This window comes from Rhincodon typus, chromosome 42, assembly GCF_021869965.1.
Source record: "Rhincodon typus isolate 14 chromosome 42, sRhiTyp1.1, whole genome shotgun sequence".
Classification (NCBI taxonomy): Eukaryota; Metazoa; Chordata; class Chondrichthyes; order Orectolobiformes; family Rhincodontidae; genus Rhincodon; species Rhincodon typus.
This window is the reverse complement of record NC_063373.1, coordinates 5,062,541-5,082,050: the sequence shown is the minus strand read 5'-3', so window position 1 is coordinate 5,082,050 and position 19,510 is coordinate 5,062,541. Positions and strand designations below refer to the sequence as shown.

Below are 19,510 nucleotides of genomic sequence, written 5' to 3'. Positions count from 1 at the left end.
ATTCTGGTAACTCAGTATTGGCTGTGATGTATGATTCGGTGTGCTTGATAATATCAGACTGCTGCTTGCGGGTCAGCTTTAAAAATTATGGCACAAGACCTCAAACATCAGTGAGAAGGATGTTGCAGGGCCAACAGGTCTGTGTGGCTCACTAACATTTCTTTTGATCAATCCAATGCCACTTGGCTTCTTCTGCCAGTCGATTGAGTAGGTAATATTGAGTAAATCATATTGCTGTGTATCCGGATTCTCAATATAAAAAGACCAAATGAAAACAGCACGCTTAGCTAAAGCAAAGATTCCACCAAATGAGACTACCAGATAACAGATAGCACTTCTAAGGATCAATTACAGATGTTACTTTTTAATTCCATTTTCGTTCACTTTATTCTGTTTTTGAATTGCTTTCCTTTTCAAATTCGTTCTTGCGATGTGGCCAACGCCCTGGTTGCATGATAACAATCAAAAGTCAAAAACATTGTTATGGGTTTGGAATCATTGGAAGGCCTGGCCATTAAAGTTCAAAGGTTTCCTTCCCTAAAGGAGATTAGTGAACCAGATGTTTTTACTTGAATAACAAAAAAAGTGCTTAATCGGTTACAATTCGGCTAACTTTTGATGTTTGCTGAATTCAAATTTGACCGCCTGCCATTTAAACCTCCCTTCCCAGAATATTCTCATCCCAGTGGCATTATCATTACGTCTTCGACCTATCCTAAATTGCACAAGGTGAAACTCAAACGGTGTACCAAACACACTTTCCTGTGCCATTGGATAGATAATTGAGTCACAGTTCCACAGTTCCACATTTATATCATTTCCTGGCATGTCAATTACATCTGAACATGCCCTTATGATGTAATGTTTAGTCATCTTTTATCCAGCTACACATCTCACGAAACAATAACTAGATAAATAGTTTTCGGTGATGCTAATGAAATGGGGACCTATCGTTGCACAAATTCACTTCAGAATTTTACATTTAACACAATTTTATCTGCCCTTCAGAAAATACCGCTCCACTGAGACATACCTTGGATTGTCCTGAAGTGGTAGAACGTGTTGTTCACGACCATAGAAGAGGGGCAGAGTCGAACCAGTCACCATGCCAAAATCTGATATTTGAAAGAATTGTCTCGATAGATACATACCTTGACATTTTACCCAAAATTTGACCTTATGATGTATTTATTCAACTCCAGTTTGAATTGTACTGGTCAATTCCGTCTTCCAGTACGACAGCAGACTCGATAACAAGTTTATTTCAAAACAAAGAAGTTTCCATTTCGATCAATATTCTATTTCGATCAAAAGGTAAAAAAAAAACGATTTCTGCAGTGTGTGAAAGAGTTGTGGAAAAGTAATACCGATCCAGATCTTGAGAACGAACTCCTCATGTTGTTCTTGCATGACAAACCCTCGAAATCATTCAGAAGGCCAATATGCACCTCAGTCTAAATCAAAGAAATTATATCTCTGATAATGCCACACTCCTTCAGTACTGACGACCAGGATTGGGCTGTCGGGTAAGACCCTGAAATATACAACATGCATCCTTGGAGTGTGACTTGACGCCTCAAGTTTATGGTTCAGGTGACTGAGATAAAGTTCTTCACGTGAGCTTCCTGGATAGATGACAAACAATGCAAAGGGGTAGAGGGAAATGAAAGTTGGATGGAGGGGTGAGAATATATCATTAACTTCTCACCGTTTAAAGGAAACAATGACAGTGACGGCTGGGCACAGCAGTGGGTTCTTCATCTCCTGTTGGAAATTTTTTTTTGGTCACTGATGAGATGAAGACGATGTTGCAGGAGCTGAGTGCTAGGAACATGTTCGACACCTCTGAAAGGATATAGAGCGGATCATTGAAATCCAGACAACCGAAGCTCAGCCACATACAAAAGGAAATGCCAAATATAGGTGGCTCACAGCATGATGAAGCCAAGAGAGATGGTGAAGAACAGGAGACTTGTCATTTTGCGATTCGATACCTCCGGATCTTTGTGGTTATCATCAACCCAGAACCCTATGCAGGATTGGCTGGCTGCAATGATGTGTCTGACGGTCATGGCATTGAAAAGCAGAATGAGGAGGAACGGGAGAAATGGGGTAAAGATACGGTCCAGCCAGTGGGAAGCCTGCCACGCGGGCGAGGTGTAGAAGACTGACTTGAAAGGCCACGGAACCAAAGAACGCCTTCCAGCATGTAGAAGGGCCGGTAGGTGAATGAGAAAGGAACGTTCTTAATGCAGCTCAGTAGACAAACAATTCCTGTGGCCAGTATCTGGTGTTCCAGCTCTGGCAGTAGATGGTAACTAAACGGTCAATTGTGAAGGCTACCGTCAGCCAGACAGAGCAATCCGGAATTGGAAAGACCAGGACGTTATTGAGCCTGGTCGGAGGAGTGGACATGACACTTTCACGAAAGTAGATGCCACGAATTTGGTTTATAATGACGACAGTGATGTTGACGAGGAAGTCACTCGCTGCTGTCACCACCAAATAATAGGTAATGCACTGACAGAGTCAGTCCCAGGGATCGGATCAAAATAGCCAACAAGTGGTCGTGGAGAGAAAAAGAGGAAAATTATTGACTAGACATTAAGCACCAGATATTTCCTTATCCAAATTTGACTGAAACCCTTCCAATTCCTCCCTTTGCCACTCTTAACACTGCCCCTTCCAAAGCTAAGGTAATTTTTCAGCATCCAATGTTGGATTCAACAATTGTCAGGGAGTCACTGCAATCAGTCTCTGACACAAACTCCACTCTCTGGCAAGTGAGTCAATCCGTGTCCATCTACTGCATACAAGTCTAACATGAACAATTTGTGGCCAGTGCTATATTCATATCAAAACCCATTCAGCAACAGATCCTCTGTATTGCAGACCTGCATTTATTCATAACCTGGCAAGCTCTCGGTTTTAATAATCATTTCCACTGAATTTCCAAATACTTTGATACTCCAAAAATTCCTGTCCTTGATCATTTCGCAGTAATCGTGGATTTTTGCGAATGTATATTTTCTCCATTTTTAAATCCCTTATATTAACTTCTCCATCAGTGGTGGTTATGCCCTTAGCTCTTGAGATCTGATCTCTGCAATTTCGTCCCTTTGTAGCTTAGAGTTTTCTTCTCTCTTTAGGATGTTCCTGTTATCCTAATTCATTGATCAAAATTTGAGTCAAATATCTCCCGCTGTCGTAATTTATCAAATTTCTTGTTAATGCTAGTGTGAAACATATCCACTATATGAACTGCAGTGACTAAAGGCGTAGGTGGAAAACCTTGCCGTCATAAGTGAAATCTAGAAATAAGCAATAAACTGCAACATTCTCTGAGACATATGGGCATATGAGTTAGGAGCAGAAGTGGACCATTTGGCCCTTTAATCCTACGCCACCGTTTAGTTAGATAATAGCTAATCAATGTTGAATTTCAAATTCCTCATGTCTGTCTTTCTCCAATAGCCTTCGATTCCCTTGTCTAGTGAGAATCTATCTGCCTCTGCCTTCAAAATATTCAATAGCCCGTCTTCACGTATTTCCAAGGCAGACTTTCCAAATTCACACAAATATCTGAGAGCGAGAAAAAAAAACAAAAAAACTCCACTTTGTCCTCAAAGGACGACCCAGAATTTGCAAAGGGTGTTCTATAGTTATGTGTTCATAAAGAAGTGCAATTATAGTTAACAAGTACAACTTGTCGAAGATATTCGGGATTTTAGACACTTCAATCACATCACCCCTTATTCTTCTGCACGTTAGAGGCCGATATCTCTCACCAATGAATAAGAAATACAATTATACAAACTGTACAAAACATATGAACAGAAAAGAAAATGCAATACAGCTTTAGTGTTTTATATATCCATTCGAATCTTTGAAACTGTTCTGCAATTAATTCCCAATGCCATGTTAATAATGGGGAATATTCAGTGGAAGCAAACTATATTGTAACGATCACAACATACATTCCTGTAATGGCTGAATATGTCTTTTGTGCCACAATGAATTCAAGAGACCCGTTGGACTGTAAAAAATAATTCTTCAGTAGTATCATAAGATCAGTGCAAGAAATATGCTATAATAAAGGATCATAAACTGTAATTCCACCCAATACTGAATGAAGCAGGTGGTATTTTACTGCATTAAATGAGAACTCAAATTTTAACAATACATGAACACAATTACGGCAATACCACACATATTAATTCATAAATTCATACTAAAAGATATAATTGCACAGCATAATAAACCGAAGATTACCTTGCAACGCTACAAAATGATTTACGAAACAATGTTCTGTAATTTATTGTTACGAAGTGTAATATCATATAATGTTCACATGTAAACTTGAGTTGGAATTCCGCTATAACCAGACACCGCTGAATATCTAAAAACTATCAACACAATCCCGAAAGGGAAGCGTCTTATATCCTGGGAGAGTTACAAAAGGCGCTGGGAACAATGACTTACCAGGGATATCAACAGCAGGGAGAATAAGATAGAAAATTGCAAAGAAGGAAGAAATGGCTGGTTCGTGCATCCTCTTCCAAAATCTAAAGGAACTCAAGATGTTGTACTCCTTCACTCTTGGGACGCATTCAGACTTCATTTATCCTGGGTGAGTGTCTCAAGATGGAGAATTGAGTTACAACATATACAGCAGTTATAGTTTATTTCAGGATTTCCTGTTTTGTTTTTGTAACGTGGACACGGTGGATAATTACATTATACTTTTGTGTGAGGTGCTATCTGAAAATTCTGGCACAAAAATTTGCTGTCACCTCGGAAACCCCACCCCAGCACACTCCGTCACCTCTTCAACACACCCATCACCAACACCACCAATAAACCAAGTTTTTGACTTTCCATCAAGTGGAGTCTCTGATGTTTCTTGCTGAGTAGAGTTCATATCTCTTGGGTAAACTAATCTTTTCTCATCTCTGTGACTTTACAATTTTTTTTCGTCCTAAGTGTCAGGTCAACTATTATGTTTGGTGTGTTGGTAAGTGTTTTAGTGCTCGTTGTTTCAATATTAGCTAAATATTTCAAATGGTTTAAGGACGAGATGTTTGAAATCACTGGGCCATTATATGGGATATGAGATGCAGACCATCACATGTAACTTCTGTGCCATGTGGAAAATATAAAATTCTGTTCCACTAAACTTCAAACGTCACAGAGGCTTTCAAATGTTCGAACAGTGGGTCAGATTTTCTGATGAAGTAAACGTTGACAATTGGCCTGGGATAATAGAAACAGATGAAGAGATGACTGAAACATGGCTTTGAGCTGTGGCGTCAAGTGCACTGGTAGAGCATACACAATCGACATAGTGTAGAATGATACAGAGGCTGCTGGGACATGGTCAGACAGACCAGACTGCAATCTCACGGGGTCTAATACTTGCCAATACCTTTTCTCGAATGGCATGTTGCCACAATGGTGGGAGAGTCAGATACACCTCAGCAGTTGGAAAGCATTCTGAAGGGGGAAGGTGAACAGCCAGAAGTCGTGGTACATGCTGGTAAAAATGATATGAATAAAAACTGAGATCCTGCAATAGATATTTAGACAGTTAAGTAGATAAAGTGGAGGATTGCTAAGATTTTAATATTCTCATTACTTCAAGTGCCACATGCTACGGAGTATAGAAATAGGAAGAGATGTCAGATGAATTCGTGGCTAAAGTGATGGTTAGGAGGAAGGATTTTGGATTTTTGGATCATTGAGAAAATTTCTGGGGGAGGTGAGGCATGTAAAAATTTTCCGGGTTACAACTGAACCAGTATAATATTTTTGCTAGGAGATTTGTCATGTTATTGGAGAGGGTTTAAAATAATTTGACAGTGTATGGAGCACAAAGTAGATGTAAAGTCGGGAGCAGGATTCAGTCTTATGTAGAAGGAATGCTAATAATGACTCCTTAACTCTTGATTTTCAAATGTAATAAGATCTGGTCAGTATCCAAGCTTGTGCTGACAAGTGGCAAGTAACATTCAGACCACACGGATTCCAGGCAATGATTATCTCCAGACAAACAACGAAAACACCTAACCACCGCTCTCGACTTTCGATGGTGTTACCATGACTGGATCAACGATAGTTAACATGCTGGCGGTTGCCATTGACCAGAAACTCACCTGGACTTGCCATAAAACTTCAGTAACTACAAGACCAGGTTAGAGACTGCGACGTGTAACTCACCTTCTGACTCCACAAAGGCTGTCCACCATCTATAAGGGGAAAATAAGAAGAATAATCAAATACTCTCCACTTACATGGATGGGTGCAGGTCCAGAATCACCCAAAAAGTTTGACACCATTTAGGACAAGCAGTCCACTTGAATGGCCCTACATCCACAATGATCCACTCCCTCGGCCAACCTGGACGCTCAGTAGCAGCAGTGCGTATATGTACAAGATAGACTGTAGAAATTCAGCAAAAATTCTTAGGCATCTCCTTCAAGTCCACAACCACTTCCACCTAGAAAAGCAAGGGCAGCAGAATCATGGGAACACCACCACCTGCTTATTCCGCTTCAAGACACTCACCACCCTGGCATGGAATTATATCGCTGTCCCTTCACCGTGGCTGTGTCAAAAACTGGAATTCCTTCATTCAGGGCTTTATGGATCTGCCTGTAGCACATGGACTGCAGCCGTTCAAGAAGTCAGTTCAAAACGACCTTTTCAAGGGCAACTTGGATTGGCAACAAATGATGTCCCAGACAGCGATGCCCACGTCCCTCGAGTGAATAGCAAAACAAAGAGAAACTAATGTGGATGTTTAAGGGCAATGACAATAATGGTTAAATATTCCCAGCTCTCGAGCTTTGATAAAAATAGGAGGATAGGGCGAGCACAATGATTACACGGGACTAACGAAACATGAACAATGGTAAAATTTCATGGATAATTGCATCAAATAGTTGATTTTCTCCATTTTGGTCGTCAGGTATTCTGCAGCATTTGGTCGGATCCTGTCACGTGATTTAAACAAACGAAGTGTTGCTCGCTAAGAAACAATTCAGACAGAATGAAAAGGTTTCACATGCAATTTTTAAACCAAGTCACAGAACAAATAAGCTGCAGAAGTTCAAATAGGCAGGTCAACACAATCCCATCAAGAGAAACGAACGGTGGCCAATAAATGCTTGCCCAGTCAGTTAGGCCCACATCCCGTGAATTAATAATGATTATAAAAACGTATCAAACATCCATTGTTCTTCTGGGTAACACTTCATTCTCGGTCACTGCAGTTCTGAACTTTGTACAATAAGGATGTAGAAATCCATCATGACTCAAAGGAATCAACATCAAAGGAATAACTGCCTTCTGTCACAGGAAAACTGCAGGAAAAATTGACTAACGTGACGGTGAGAATTTATTCTTTATGTATTTCGTTCTTATTGTGTCCAGGGACTGACGATATCATTCAGCCATGGCAACCCCTTCAGGTCACGCGTCAAACCGACATTCCACTAGCCCATTCGGGAAGAAGTGAAATAGTTCACTGCCCTATGAGAACAGCGGGGGAGGGGAATCCTAATGGTGTCCTGGGGCAAGCTTTCAAACTGAACGAACCCCATGCATTGTGCAGGAACAAACGGGAACAGTTTATTGAGTTGGATGATTATAATTAATGGTGTGGAATGGTGGAATGACCGAGTGGCCTACTCCTGCTCCCGCTTTCTATGCTGGACTAATTCCCCTCCAGCAGTCGTGGCTCATCACCTCTCATTTAGCCGATTTCATAAATTAAAACCATGCTTTAATTTCACACCTCTGTTTTGTTTTCCGCCTATTTATCCCAGGTTGTTCAGATTTTGTTTTGAAACCCCATATTGTGACATCATGTCCTCTGGTGACAGCATGCAACCTACTGTCAGTGTTTTGTCAATTTTTAATCTGTATAAAGTGGCTAGGGTAAGTTTCAGCAAGTTGAAGTGCCAACAGTCTTAGCAGGATAGATTACAGAGAATTCCAAGATATTCTGCAAGCACACAAAGTGGGAGAGAATAACCAGGGAAAGAGTAGAGCCGATTGGGAGTCAAGAGTGAAATCTGTGCATCGAACCTGAGGACATTCGGGGAATGTGAAACCAATATTTCATGAATGTTTTCACTCAGGAAAATGAGGGTGTACGTCCAGAAATCAGGAAGGTAGGCTGAAGTTCTTGAACAGATTGATATGAAAAGTGGTGAATGTTTTGGAGGTTTTGGTGGGTTTAAGAATGGATGCACCTTTAGGTGAAGAAGTTATGTTCGAGCGTGCTGTGGGAGACGAGGGAGGCAATGATAGGTTTTCGCTCAAATGGTTAATTTCTGCCTGGCCGGAGGGGAGGCGGCAGAGGGCTGAAAGGCAGCTGATGTCGTCCACTTTTCAAGAAGATTCATAAGAATAAACCAGGAAATCACAGATTAATGAATTTCATATCGATGGTAGGGAAACTACTGGAAAAAATTCTGGAGGAGAGAATCTTCATGAAGTAAGGCAGATTTTGATTAGGGAAATATCATCATGACTTTGTCAGACAAAGGTCATGCCAAATAAATCTGATTGAACCATTTCATGAGTTGACTAAGTGTATAGATGAGGTTCGTGTCGTTGATGGATTTCAGTAAAGCTTTTGACAAGATGACATGTGGGCGATGGATAAAGAAGCTAATAGTACATAATATCCAGGGTAACTTGGTAAGATGGATCCAAAATTGGCTCAGAGGTAGAAAACAGAAATTGGTGGTAGAAGGTTGTTTGTGCGACTCGAGGCCTGTGTTCAGAGGCAGGGATAAGTGCTGAGATGCATCATTGTTCAATATATGCATATGCAAATCATGCAGATGAGAATTTGTGGTGTGGTGTTGGGACGTGAATGTTAAATATGCATGTGAATGACGCAATTATTGGCCACACGGTTGATCATGCCAATGAAGGTGTCAGCTTTGAGGAAGAAACAAACGGTTTTGTCGGATAGGCAGATCAGTCGGGGGTGGAATTTGATCCTGATAAGTGTGAGGTGATTCACTTTGAAAGGAGTGAAAAGATGAACATGTATTCAATGAATGGCAGGACAGAAGGAAGCTCAGAGGAACAAAGGATCTTGAGGTGATTGTCCACAAATCCCTGGAAGGTGGTAACATGGGTTAACATAGTTGTTGAGAAGGTATGTGGAACACTTGCCTTTATCAGGCATAGCATGGATAAAAGAGCAGGGAGATTATCATGGAGCAGTCCAAAACATTGGTTAGGCCACAGCTAGAGTATTGTGTGCAGTTCTGATCTCCACAGCACAGGAACAAAGTGATTGAACTGGAGGGGTTTCAAATGTTTAAAAGATAATGAGCGGCGTGGACATATTGAAGGAAATGAAGCCGTTGGCTTTAGTTTACGGTGAAATAACAAGGGAGCATAATTTTAAAGTGAAATCAGGATATTAAGTGGGGTTTCTGAGGAATACAAATTTCACACAGAGGCTGATGCATTTCCTGGCGACATATTTCAGGCAGAAGGCTTCCTTTACAAAGAATTCAGATGAGCGTTTGAAGTATCATAACATTGAAGCTTTTATGCCTCGTGCTGCAAAGTAGGGCCTGTGCGCATTTAGCGTAGCTTTGGATTTGCAACTTGATGGACGAAAGGGTCTCTTCTGTACTCTATGATTCTGTAATTCTTTTTATTGGAGCTGATATGAACATCTGTGCATAAGGGCCAATGACATCATCTGTGCTGACCTCGAACGGAAGCGTCAGTTTAACCACAAGTTGGAATCGGTAATCAACTTTCCAGACAAGTTTATTCTGTGATAACAAAGTGTAGAGCTGGATGAACGCAGCAAGCAGCAGCATCAGAGGAGCAGGAAAGCTAACGTTTCCGGTCTGGACCCTCCTTCAGAAAGAAGGACCCTTCCTGCTCCTCTGATGCCGCTTGGTCTGCTGTGTTCATCCAGCTCGACACATTGTTATCTCAGATTCTCCAGCATCGGAAGTTCCTACTATCTCTGAAGTTTATTCTGTGGTTTGTTTTCTAGAAAGCTTCTGGAAACAATTTTGCGAAAGTTTGATTCGGGGTTACTTTGGTTTCCTTTCAGCCATATCATTCACCACACGACAGTGCATGTCACTTTGTGGTTGCATTTACTTCCGCAATTCCTCACACATTACACAAACTCGAACAGAATGAAGCTCCAAAAGTACACAGCAGTTTTTGTACTGGGCTGAGACTGCTTTCTGTCACTGTGAGACTGGACGCACTGTAATACACGGCTGCGTCAGTCAGCTGCAGCCTCGAAATGATTAAACTGGTGAGTTTTGACCCAGTTTTGAGTTCTGCAGAGAAACGGTCTCCAAAAGCATCTCCTTTCCTTTGGTCTGCATTCGAAGACCATCTCCACACAATAAACTGGAGCTGTTTATTTGGTTGTTGCCGGTACCAATATAAATAGTAGGACTCTTCTGTCGTACTATATGTACATCTTATAGTCACCGTTTCGTACTCTGCCTTGCTTTCTGAAGACTGGGGCTGAGTGACGGAATTACCATCACTCAGATCTGTAACGTGCCCAAAAAGAAGAAAAGAAAACATTAAAATCTGTCACTGGAACAATAATGCATATTTAGTTTGACTGCATAATAATTAAACTCTTCCTTACCGAGAATGAACATCCCGACCAGAACCCAAGCGCCGAATACCCGCATGGCTGCTGCCAAGTGACACTCTGTCAGTTCCTTTAAAAGCCGAACTCGGACAGGAAGACATCCCATCAGAGACTCCAATTGGCTCATTGTCACTTCCTCGAGTAATGGTTCACTTCCAATCGGGTAATTTTAGTTTGCACCCGAATATTACAGTGAAATTTGCGTGAGTTCCTTTGCCTCACTGTGTATACTCTACGATTGTGGAGATTTCAGACTATGAGTCTCTTTTAATCATCTCTAAAAATCAAAGCAGCATCACGAATCTTTCGAGAAATTTCATGCAATAATTCCATGGCAATGGACGTCGGAAATAGAACGGGGATTGGAGAACTTTGTAGGAATGTCTCTATACCACAAAACTGTGCTGTGGAAAATTACTACGGTGAGGCAGGATTTCATCCCCTATTCCCAATTCCTTCGCCTCCGCCGTATCTGCTCCCAGGATGAGGCATTACAGTCCCGAACATCTCAGATGTCCTGGTTTTTCAAGGACCGCAACTTCCCCACCCGCAGTGGTCGAGAATACCCTCGACCATGTCTCCCACATTTCCCGCAACTCATCCCTCACACCTCCTCCCCGCAATAACAACCAAAACAGAATCCTCGCCGTCCTCACGTACCACACCACTCACCTCCGAATCCAACACACATCCTCCGACGCTTCCACCATCTCCAGTTCGACTCCACCACCAAAGACATTTTTCCCTCTCCACCCTTATCTGCTTTCCGGAGGGACCACTTTCTCCATGACTTCCTTGTCCGCTCCACACCCGGTACTTTTCCCTGAAACCGCAGGAAGTGCTACACCTGCCCCGACACCTCCCTCCTCACCCCCATCCCAGACCCCAAGAAGACCTTCCACATCAAGCAGATGTTCACCCGCACATCTGCTACCGTGGTATAATGTATCCGCTGTTCCAGATGTGGCCTCCTCTACATCGGGGAAACCAAACAGTGGTATCGTTTTCCTCCAACCCCGTCTTCAGCAACAAGTGCAAGGGACTCAAGCTGTTTCTTTGTCAATAAGATTGAGACAACCCAACCAACTGCCTCTGTTGCTTCCTTTCCACTAGCTCATCAGGTCAAACTGACTTCAAAGTTCCTCCTTGATTGAGCCCCAAGTAGGATCTTTCTTCGTTTTCTCTCAGAGTTTCCCTCATGAATTCTGAGCTCATCGTGTTGAAGTACCGCGTGCACTATAAACATTGTTCCAAATGAATTTATAAGGAATCCCAGATAACAAGGTGTCGAGCTGGATGAACACAGAAATTCTGAAGAATGGTCTAAGCCCGAAACGTCAGCCTTCCTGCTCCTCTGATGCTGCTTGGCCTGCTGTGTTCATCCAGCTCTGGACCTTGTTATCTCAGATTCTCCAGCATCTGCAGTTCCCACTATCTCTGAAACAATTTTAACCCCACTGCGGAGCCTCTTCTAAGGATGCCTACCCTGAAGCAGTTACCCTCCTCCCTCCGGAAAAAACCTCAGTGGATCTCTCTCCCACTGCAACTCTCTCGTAATCTCTTCAGCCTTGAAACTGCTCGACCACGTCCTGAAGCAAACCAGGTACTACAGCCACATCACCTTTCTTATTACCTGCCTACGGAACCAAATCATCCCCAATGGACTACAGTCCACATTCAGGCCTTCCCAATTTTGCCCCAATCGGAACAATATCTACATTCAGAACATTGAGATCCTTCAGAAGTGTTTCTCCCTGCGACTACTGAAACACACACTGGCAGCAATGCGCTGGCATCTCCTGGCACTACAGTCAAGCCTACCCCAGCTCAGAGCCTCCCTCTCCCAGACCTGCAAAGGACCTCTCCTGTTTTTTATTCTTCGTAGGATCCACAGCCCGAACTCACAATTCTACTCAGCTTTATTGGACACTAAAAACCATAAGTACAGTAAACCTACTGGCGCCTACCACCCAAAACGGGCTTCCTCCACCTCCCAAATCCCCAACCCTACCCAGGACCTTCCCCACAATGTGCCCGCCGCCATTGGCCATGTGGCCACTGTCGGAGCACCCACGGATGACGTCACATCCTCCGCCGCCGGCTACACCACTTCCGGAACAGCGAACGCCATCGACACTGCTGCTGATGCCACCACCTCCATTTGCGAGGCCAACACCATAGACACTGAGGACGCACCTACCGTCACCGCTGCTTCCGCCGCCGACGCATCTTTGCCCACCATCGCCGATGCAACTCTGCCCACAGCCGACGCCGCACGGCCCACCACCGATGCCAACGTCACTCCACCCATCACCTCCACAGCCAGCAGCTCCAGAGGAGACAGCAGCACCCAGCCCTGTCGGGTCTTCACCAAACCCCAGACCTCCCCCTTACTGAGAGGTAACGGTCAGTCCTCAGTAAAGGGCTCACCTTTGTCCCCCTCCACCCACACATCAACGAATACCAGTCACGTTTGGACATTGAGCAGTTTTTCTACCGCCTCCGCCTCCGCGATTACTTCTTCAACCATGAGCCTAACGCTTCCTCTACTGACCCCTTCTCCCGCCTCCAGCACACACCCTCCTCCTGGACACCACCCCAAGGCCTCCTACCCTCCCTTGACGTCTTCATCTCCAACTGCTGTCGAGACATCAATCGCCTCAAATTCTCTACCCCCTCACCCTCTCCAACCTCTCCGTCCGCTCTCTCCGCTGCAATCCCAGCCTCACCATAAAACCCGCGGACAAGGGAGGCGCAGTTGTAGTATGGTGCACTGACATCTAAATCGCTGAAGCGAGGCGGCAACTCTCTGACACCTCCTCCTACCGTGCCCTTGATCATTACCCCACCTCCGACCACCAAACCACCATCTCCCAAACCATCCACAACCTGATCACCTCAGGTCACCTCCCACCCACAGCCTCCAACCTCATCATTCCCCAACCCCGCACCGCCCGCTTCTATCTCCTTCCCAAAATCTACAAACCTGACTTCCCAGCATTTCTGAAGAAGGGTGTAGGCCCGAAACGTCAGCCTCCCTGCTCCTCTGATGCTGCTTGGCCTGCTGTGTTCATCCAGCTCTACACTCTGTTATCTCAGATTCTCCAGCATCTGCAGTTCCTGCTATCTCTTATAAGGAATCCTTTTCCCTGTGGCATAAATGGTGCTCTGTTCAGATACTGCCGTTCTCTCCTCTAAATCTGCCATCAACCCAGCCAAAGTAAAACAGTAAAAGTGCTTTTGGCTCTTGCTTGTCTCCAACTCCCTCTCTTTCATATAAAGAAAAATTGTCGCCTCTATAATCTGTGCCCATCATTCCCAGGAGAGTCATATGGCATGGGCATTGATCCCTTGGTCCAACTCGTTCATGGTGATCAAGTTTCCGAAACTAACATAGTCCATTTGCCGACGTTTGGCCCTAATCCCTACTATGCATTTCCCACTCACACACCTGTCCAAATGACTTTTAAATGTTGTAACTCTACCTGCATCCACCACTTCCTCTGGCAGTTCATTCCACATCAGAACCACTGTTTGTATAAAAAAGTATCCCCTCAGGTCCCTTTTAAATCTTTTTCCTTTCACCTTAAACTTATACTTCACGTTCGTTAAAAGACCTTTGCTATTCACCTTATCTATGCACCTCATGATTGTATAAACCTATAAAAAGTGCACTCGTCCTCCCACATTCCAGTGGAAAGAGTCCCAGCTTATTCAACCTCTCCTCATAACTCAAGTCATCCATTCCATCAACAGCCTGTTAAATCTTTTCTTAACGCACTCCAATTTAATAATATCCTTCCTACAGAAGGGTAAGAAACGTAAATAGTACTCCAAAAGTGGCCTCACCAACGCCCTGTACAACATTCATATGACATTCCAACTCCCATACTCAATCGTCTGAACAATGAAAGCAAGCGTGCTGAACGCCTTCTTATCCAGCCTGTCGATTCACTATGCAACTTTGAAAGCACTATGGGCATGAACCCCAACATTTCCTTGTTCTAAAACACTATCCAGGGCCTTACCATTAACTGTGTAAATCCTGCTCTTGTTTGTTTTACCAAAATTTCAGATTGATGAAATAGTGCAACACCATAATTTTTGCAATGAAATCATGCCAAAATCTCAGCCTTGTGCATGAATGAAATGATGGATTCTGATAGTACAGTTGTGTTACAGAGAATCTGGCTTAACCTGACAAACGAAATGCATCGAAGTGCTTCGCACCCCAAAAATTCAGGGATCAATACTATTGATTTATACTTTCCTGCCAAGGTGGAAAGTTCACTTTTTCCCATATTACACTCCAACTGCCCAAATTGTGTTCGCTCATTCAGCATTATCTAGATCCCATTTGAGATTCACCGTCTTGCCAGTGTTCTTTCCCATATGCCTTTGAATCATCAACAAATTTAACAAACTTCCATTTAGTCGTTCATATAGATTATAAAGAGTGGAAGCATCAGCACTGGTCACAGGAGGACTTCCCTAGTTGCAGCTACCAATCAGAAAAGTGGTCCACTGCTTCTGTTAGCTATGAAATCCCCGATACATGAGGTTACCCTGAAGAAACTGAACCCATATTTTCTGCGGTGACCGTTCATCTGGAACTTTTCTCGTTTCGCTTTTGAAAGTCAAGTATACACATTCATAGTTTTCCCTCTATTCACTTCATGTCATACATTTTCAGGACATTAATGTATCAGTCAAAATCACTTCCCTTTTACAAATTCATTTTGACTCTATCTGACTGTATCATGATTTTCCAACTGTCCTGCTTGGATGCAAGCTTGTCTGCTGTCTTCTCTGGTGGACTAGTGGTTATGATTCAGCGCTTTCACCGCTGCCAAACAAGTTCTATTGATCGTCAGGAGAGGAAAGTGTATTGCCCTTATATCAACTGTTAAAAGTTAACTTGCGTTGCAATTTCATACAGCACGCAAAAGTTAAAAAATGCTTTGGTCCAATCAGCCCATGCTTCCCAAACTAAACTCGTCCCGCCATCCACTTCTTGGCTCCAAACATTAAGTAATCATGTATAAAAGAATTAAGACTGAATCAAAGTTTAAAACAAAAAAAAATATGCTAATGAAATTTAAAACAAAAAAAAGAAATCGAGAAGTAAACATAGAAATAAGGCTGAATCTCAGGAGAAGTACCACATCCACGCTACTGTTCGTCGACCATTTTGGAATATTTTAGAGTTTAGAGGTTTTTTTTCGAGATTCTCAAAGCTCTGCCAGAATCTCTGAGCGTTTCACATCGGAGATGAAAGCCTCACACTGGACCGGGGACAAATCGCATATTTGTCTGTTCCTGAGGATTTAGGCGCTCGTGAATGCTGGCCGCAGGTCGTCATTAACTCTCCCCCTCAATGAAACACATAATATTCTTAAGGGGCTTGACAGCATGGAAGCATAAAAGTTGTTTCTCCTTCTGGAACTGTCTTATTCCAGAGGGCAGAATCTTGGAATAAGAGTCACATGTTTAAGAGAGAGATGAGGAGGCATTTCTTTTCTTTGAGGGTTGTGAACCTTTGGTATTCTTTACCACAGAGACCTGTCGAGGCTCAGTCATTACTTCCACCCAAGGATGCTATAGATAGAATTTTAATCAGTAAGGGACAAAAATGTAATGGGGAAAGGCATGAAAGTGGATTTGAGGATGAGCAAACCGTCCACAATCTATTTGAGGAGAACATGACTGAAAGCATGGCCACACCTTTTACTCGAGTAGATCCTTAAATAGTGGAGTGACTGTGAATAAAATGATAGAAGTTTGTAGCAGAGAAAGGCGATATCGAAACAGGAACGAGAAGACAAAAGTGTTTTCTCTGCCACCAATTCTGACATTGGAGACCATTCACGTGAAACAGTGACGGTGTATATTTTTGCTTGCTGTTCACCTCGTGAATGTTCCCATTCCTGCTCATGTGTCTGCGCACACCACAACTCTGCACCATGTCAGCGGTAAGCATAGTTGAGTCCAATGGTGCAATGTATAAAGTGTCTGACTACGGATCGCAAAAACTGTAGGTTTGAGTCTTACCCGGATTCAGCGCAATGGAGATTTTTATTTTTTCATCGGTATATATTCCTGAGAAAATCAGAGCTGGTACATCACGAACTTAAAGAAGGGGAAAATGCCTTGACTGCGTCTGCTTAGTCAGACAGTTCTCCTTTCATTCTCCTCTGATTCTTTTCTAAAGGTTCACAAAGCAGGAGGTTGGGGTGTCTGTTCCTTTTCTCGGGGCCGCAATGATTGTACTGATGGGTTTAGGAAATTTCACATGAACAGCCTGTGGGAATATTTCCCCTTCCCATTCTCTGATGACATTGACTCTGATGTTCTTGGCAACATTTATTGAAGTAAAATCTTCTGCCTTGCGATGTTAACAGGGGCACGTCTGTGAATTGTAACATTCAAAAAGTGAACAAACAGCAAAGATCATCGCCATCAATGATTCGCTTTGGCCTCTTTGTCTGCTGGAACGTTCTTTTTTTTTTTTTGCACAGTCACTCCGCGATTTTATGACGCACTCCAGCGAATTGAGCTTTCATGCTTTGAGCCATGGTCTGTTCGAGTCAAGACCCTAACCAAATTCGTCGAGAAGCTTCTGGTCATTTCTAGCTGGAGGTCTGCAATCATACGAGTTGAACAACACCTTTACTGGTGCAGCTTCTTCACTGCAGCTCAGCGCTTCCAAACAGGCCCCAGTTATCAGCAGCCTGTTCTGTACCGTCCTGAAGTATGTCTGCTGAACTACAGCAGATTATCACAACTCCGCTTTCTTCAATTTGAAACCGAGGGCGACAATATGAACTGTTTGGAAACTTCGAGAGAGGAACGTTTCTGGTGAAGGTCGTTCTGACGTGAAGAACTGAGATAAGAGCATGCACAAGTCAGGTGGCAAGTGATACTGGTATTCAGCTGTGAACTTTCTAATTTTCCAAAAGCCCAAGGTGATAGAAATTCTCACGGGGCAACATTAAAACATAGAAAAAGAAACACTGCACTACTGTGAATGAATGGTTAAGGAAATGGACATATCGATGGGCAACAATGAACTGCTACGTGGTGCTGAGGCTTATTGTGTTAAAGAGCCTTTCTCGAAAGCAGGTGTTCCTGAGTTCAAATCACAGCGTCACTTTCACCTTACGTTGGAAGTTTCTCGTTGATTGATCCAACATGGTGATGTGAAAGGAGGCAACTATTGACTGAGCATGCTTCCTGAGACGTAGTTGACAATAACACTCAATTGATCCTGGAAAAAACTTCCTATGTTCACCAAACACTTCTGCGTTTCCTCGTCTTTTATTCTCACCCTTCAATTTCCAGTTTGGTAGGAATAACGAGGACAGGCACGATAAACCGCAGAGTGACAGGGTAACATTGCGGGAATATCACTGAAAGGGCGAGCTGTTCACCCTCTTTCACTGCTGTCACGATTCATTAATTTTGCACCAACAACAAAAACGTCACTGTAAAGCCTGTAATTGTGGTTGGATTGTTTTGGTGATAGATTAGAAAGCCTATTTAGAATTCTGAAGATTCACAATCCTTTGAGGGAAGAAACGCATCCTTACCTCAGGCTGAAGTAACAGACAATTTATCCAGAGAATGTGAGTCCAGTTCTATACACTCTAGCAAGGCTTTTGCGGGTGAGGAGGTGGTGGGGGTGGTGTTCTCAGCAGCTGTACTCTCACATTGTCTCCAACTTTCAGACTTTTCACAGAGCAGAAATAGGAAATGAGAGAGATGGACACACGAAGAGACCGAGGGAGTAAAAAGAATGAGGTGGATACGCAGGGGCAAAGCAAAAACGATAGAGACACATCGTGAGGTAAACATTGAAAGAACAAATTCCCCATTCAACATGGCTTTTAGCGGACAGAAAGGAAAAAAAAAAAACAGCCTTTCACCACCGCAGGGCGATGGAAGGAGCATTAGAGCTCAATAAATCATTTTAAATTTGTACAATTGACAGTTGTAAGTTAATGACAGAGAATTTGATACAAATCCTGATTTGGCAGGTCAAGCTGATATTCCAACACCCTCCCCATGACCAGCCCCACTACCTTACTTTAATCTAGAGCTGTATAATTTATCTAGTTTTAAGGGAAGTCACTGGACCGGAAACGCTTTCTATCCACAAATGCAGCCAGACCTGTTGTGTTTCACAAGCAATTTCTGTTTTTGATTCAGATTTCCAGGATCCGCGTTTCTTTGTTTTATACTAATCTGAATAAAGTTTGGGATGTAAAAAAGATTATTCTGATATCTGTATACTTTATTTCTTGTTACTGAAATCAATTATAAATTCTATCATGCCACTGAATTAGCAGCATGCAGAAATTCTCATTCCCTGACGAAGGATACAACGAAGTCTGTGGCAGCAAAAGCGTTGCATTCTTAACACTGGAGCATCCGAGAACTGGCTGTCAGGGCTTGTATATTTTCTTAATGACACTGTTTTTAATTACATTGTCTTTCACCACATATCAGTTTCTCCCTACCATCGACCTTTGCAGGGCGGAAAAGAACCTTCTCCCCATCGTTTCAATGCTGGTGATCAAATGTCCATGTATTCTAATTCCATTTTGTAGCACTTGTCCCGCAGCGTTGTGCGCTCTGAGTTTCAAGTACTAATCTCATTGACATGTCCCTGTTACGTTGTAATCACTAACGTCACAAACAATGTCACTGAAATCTGAGATAGTAGGAACTGCAGATACTGGAGAATCCGAGACAACAAGGTGCAGGGCTGGATGAACACAGCAGGCCAAGCAGCATCATAGGAGCAGAGAGGCTGACGTTTCGGGCCTAGACCCTTCATCAGAA

At 43.0% G+C, this 19,510-nt stretch overlaps 1 gene segment (V, D, J or C); it reads right to left on the bottom strand.

The window, feature by feature from the left end:
• Positions 1-6,062: 6,062 nt before the first annotated feature.
• LOC109924706 lies at positions 6,063-10,706 on the bottom strand. The segment is given in 3 exon segments: positions 6,063-6,100; positions 10,263-10,559; positions 10,661-10,706. Coding segments are annotated over 3 exon segments (381 nt in total).
• Between the last annotated feature and the right edge of the window lie 8,804 nt (positions 10,707-19,510).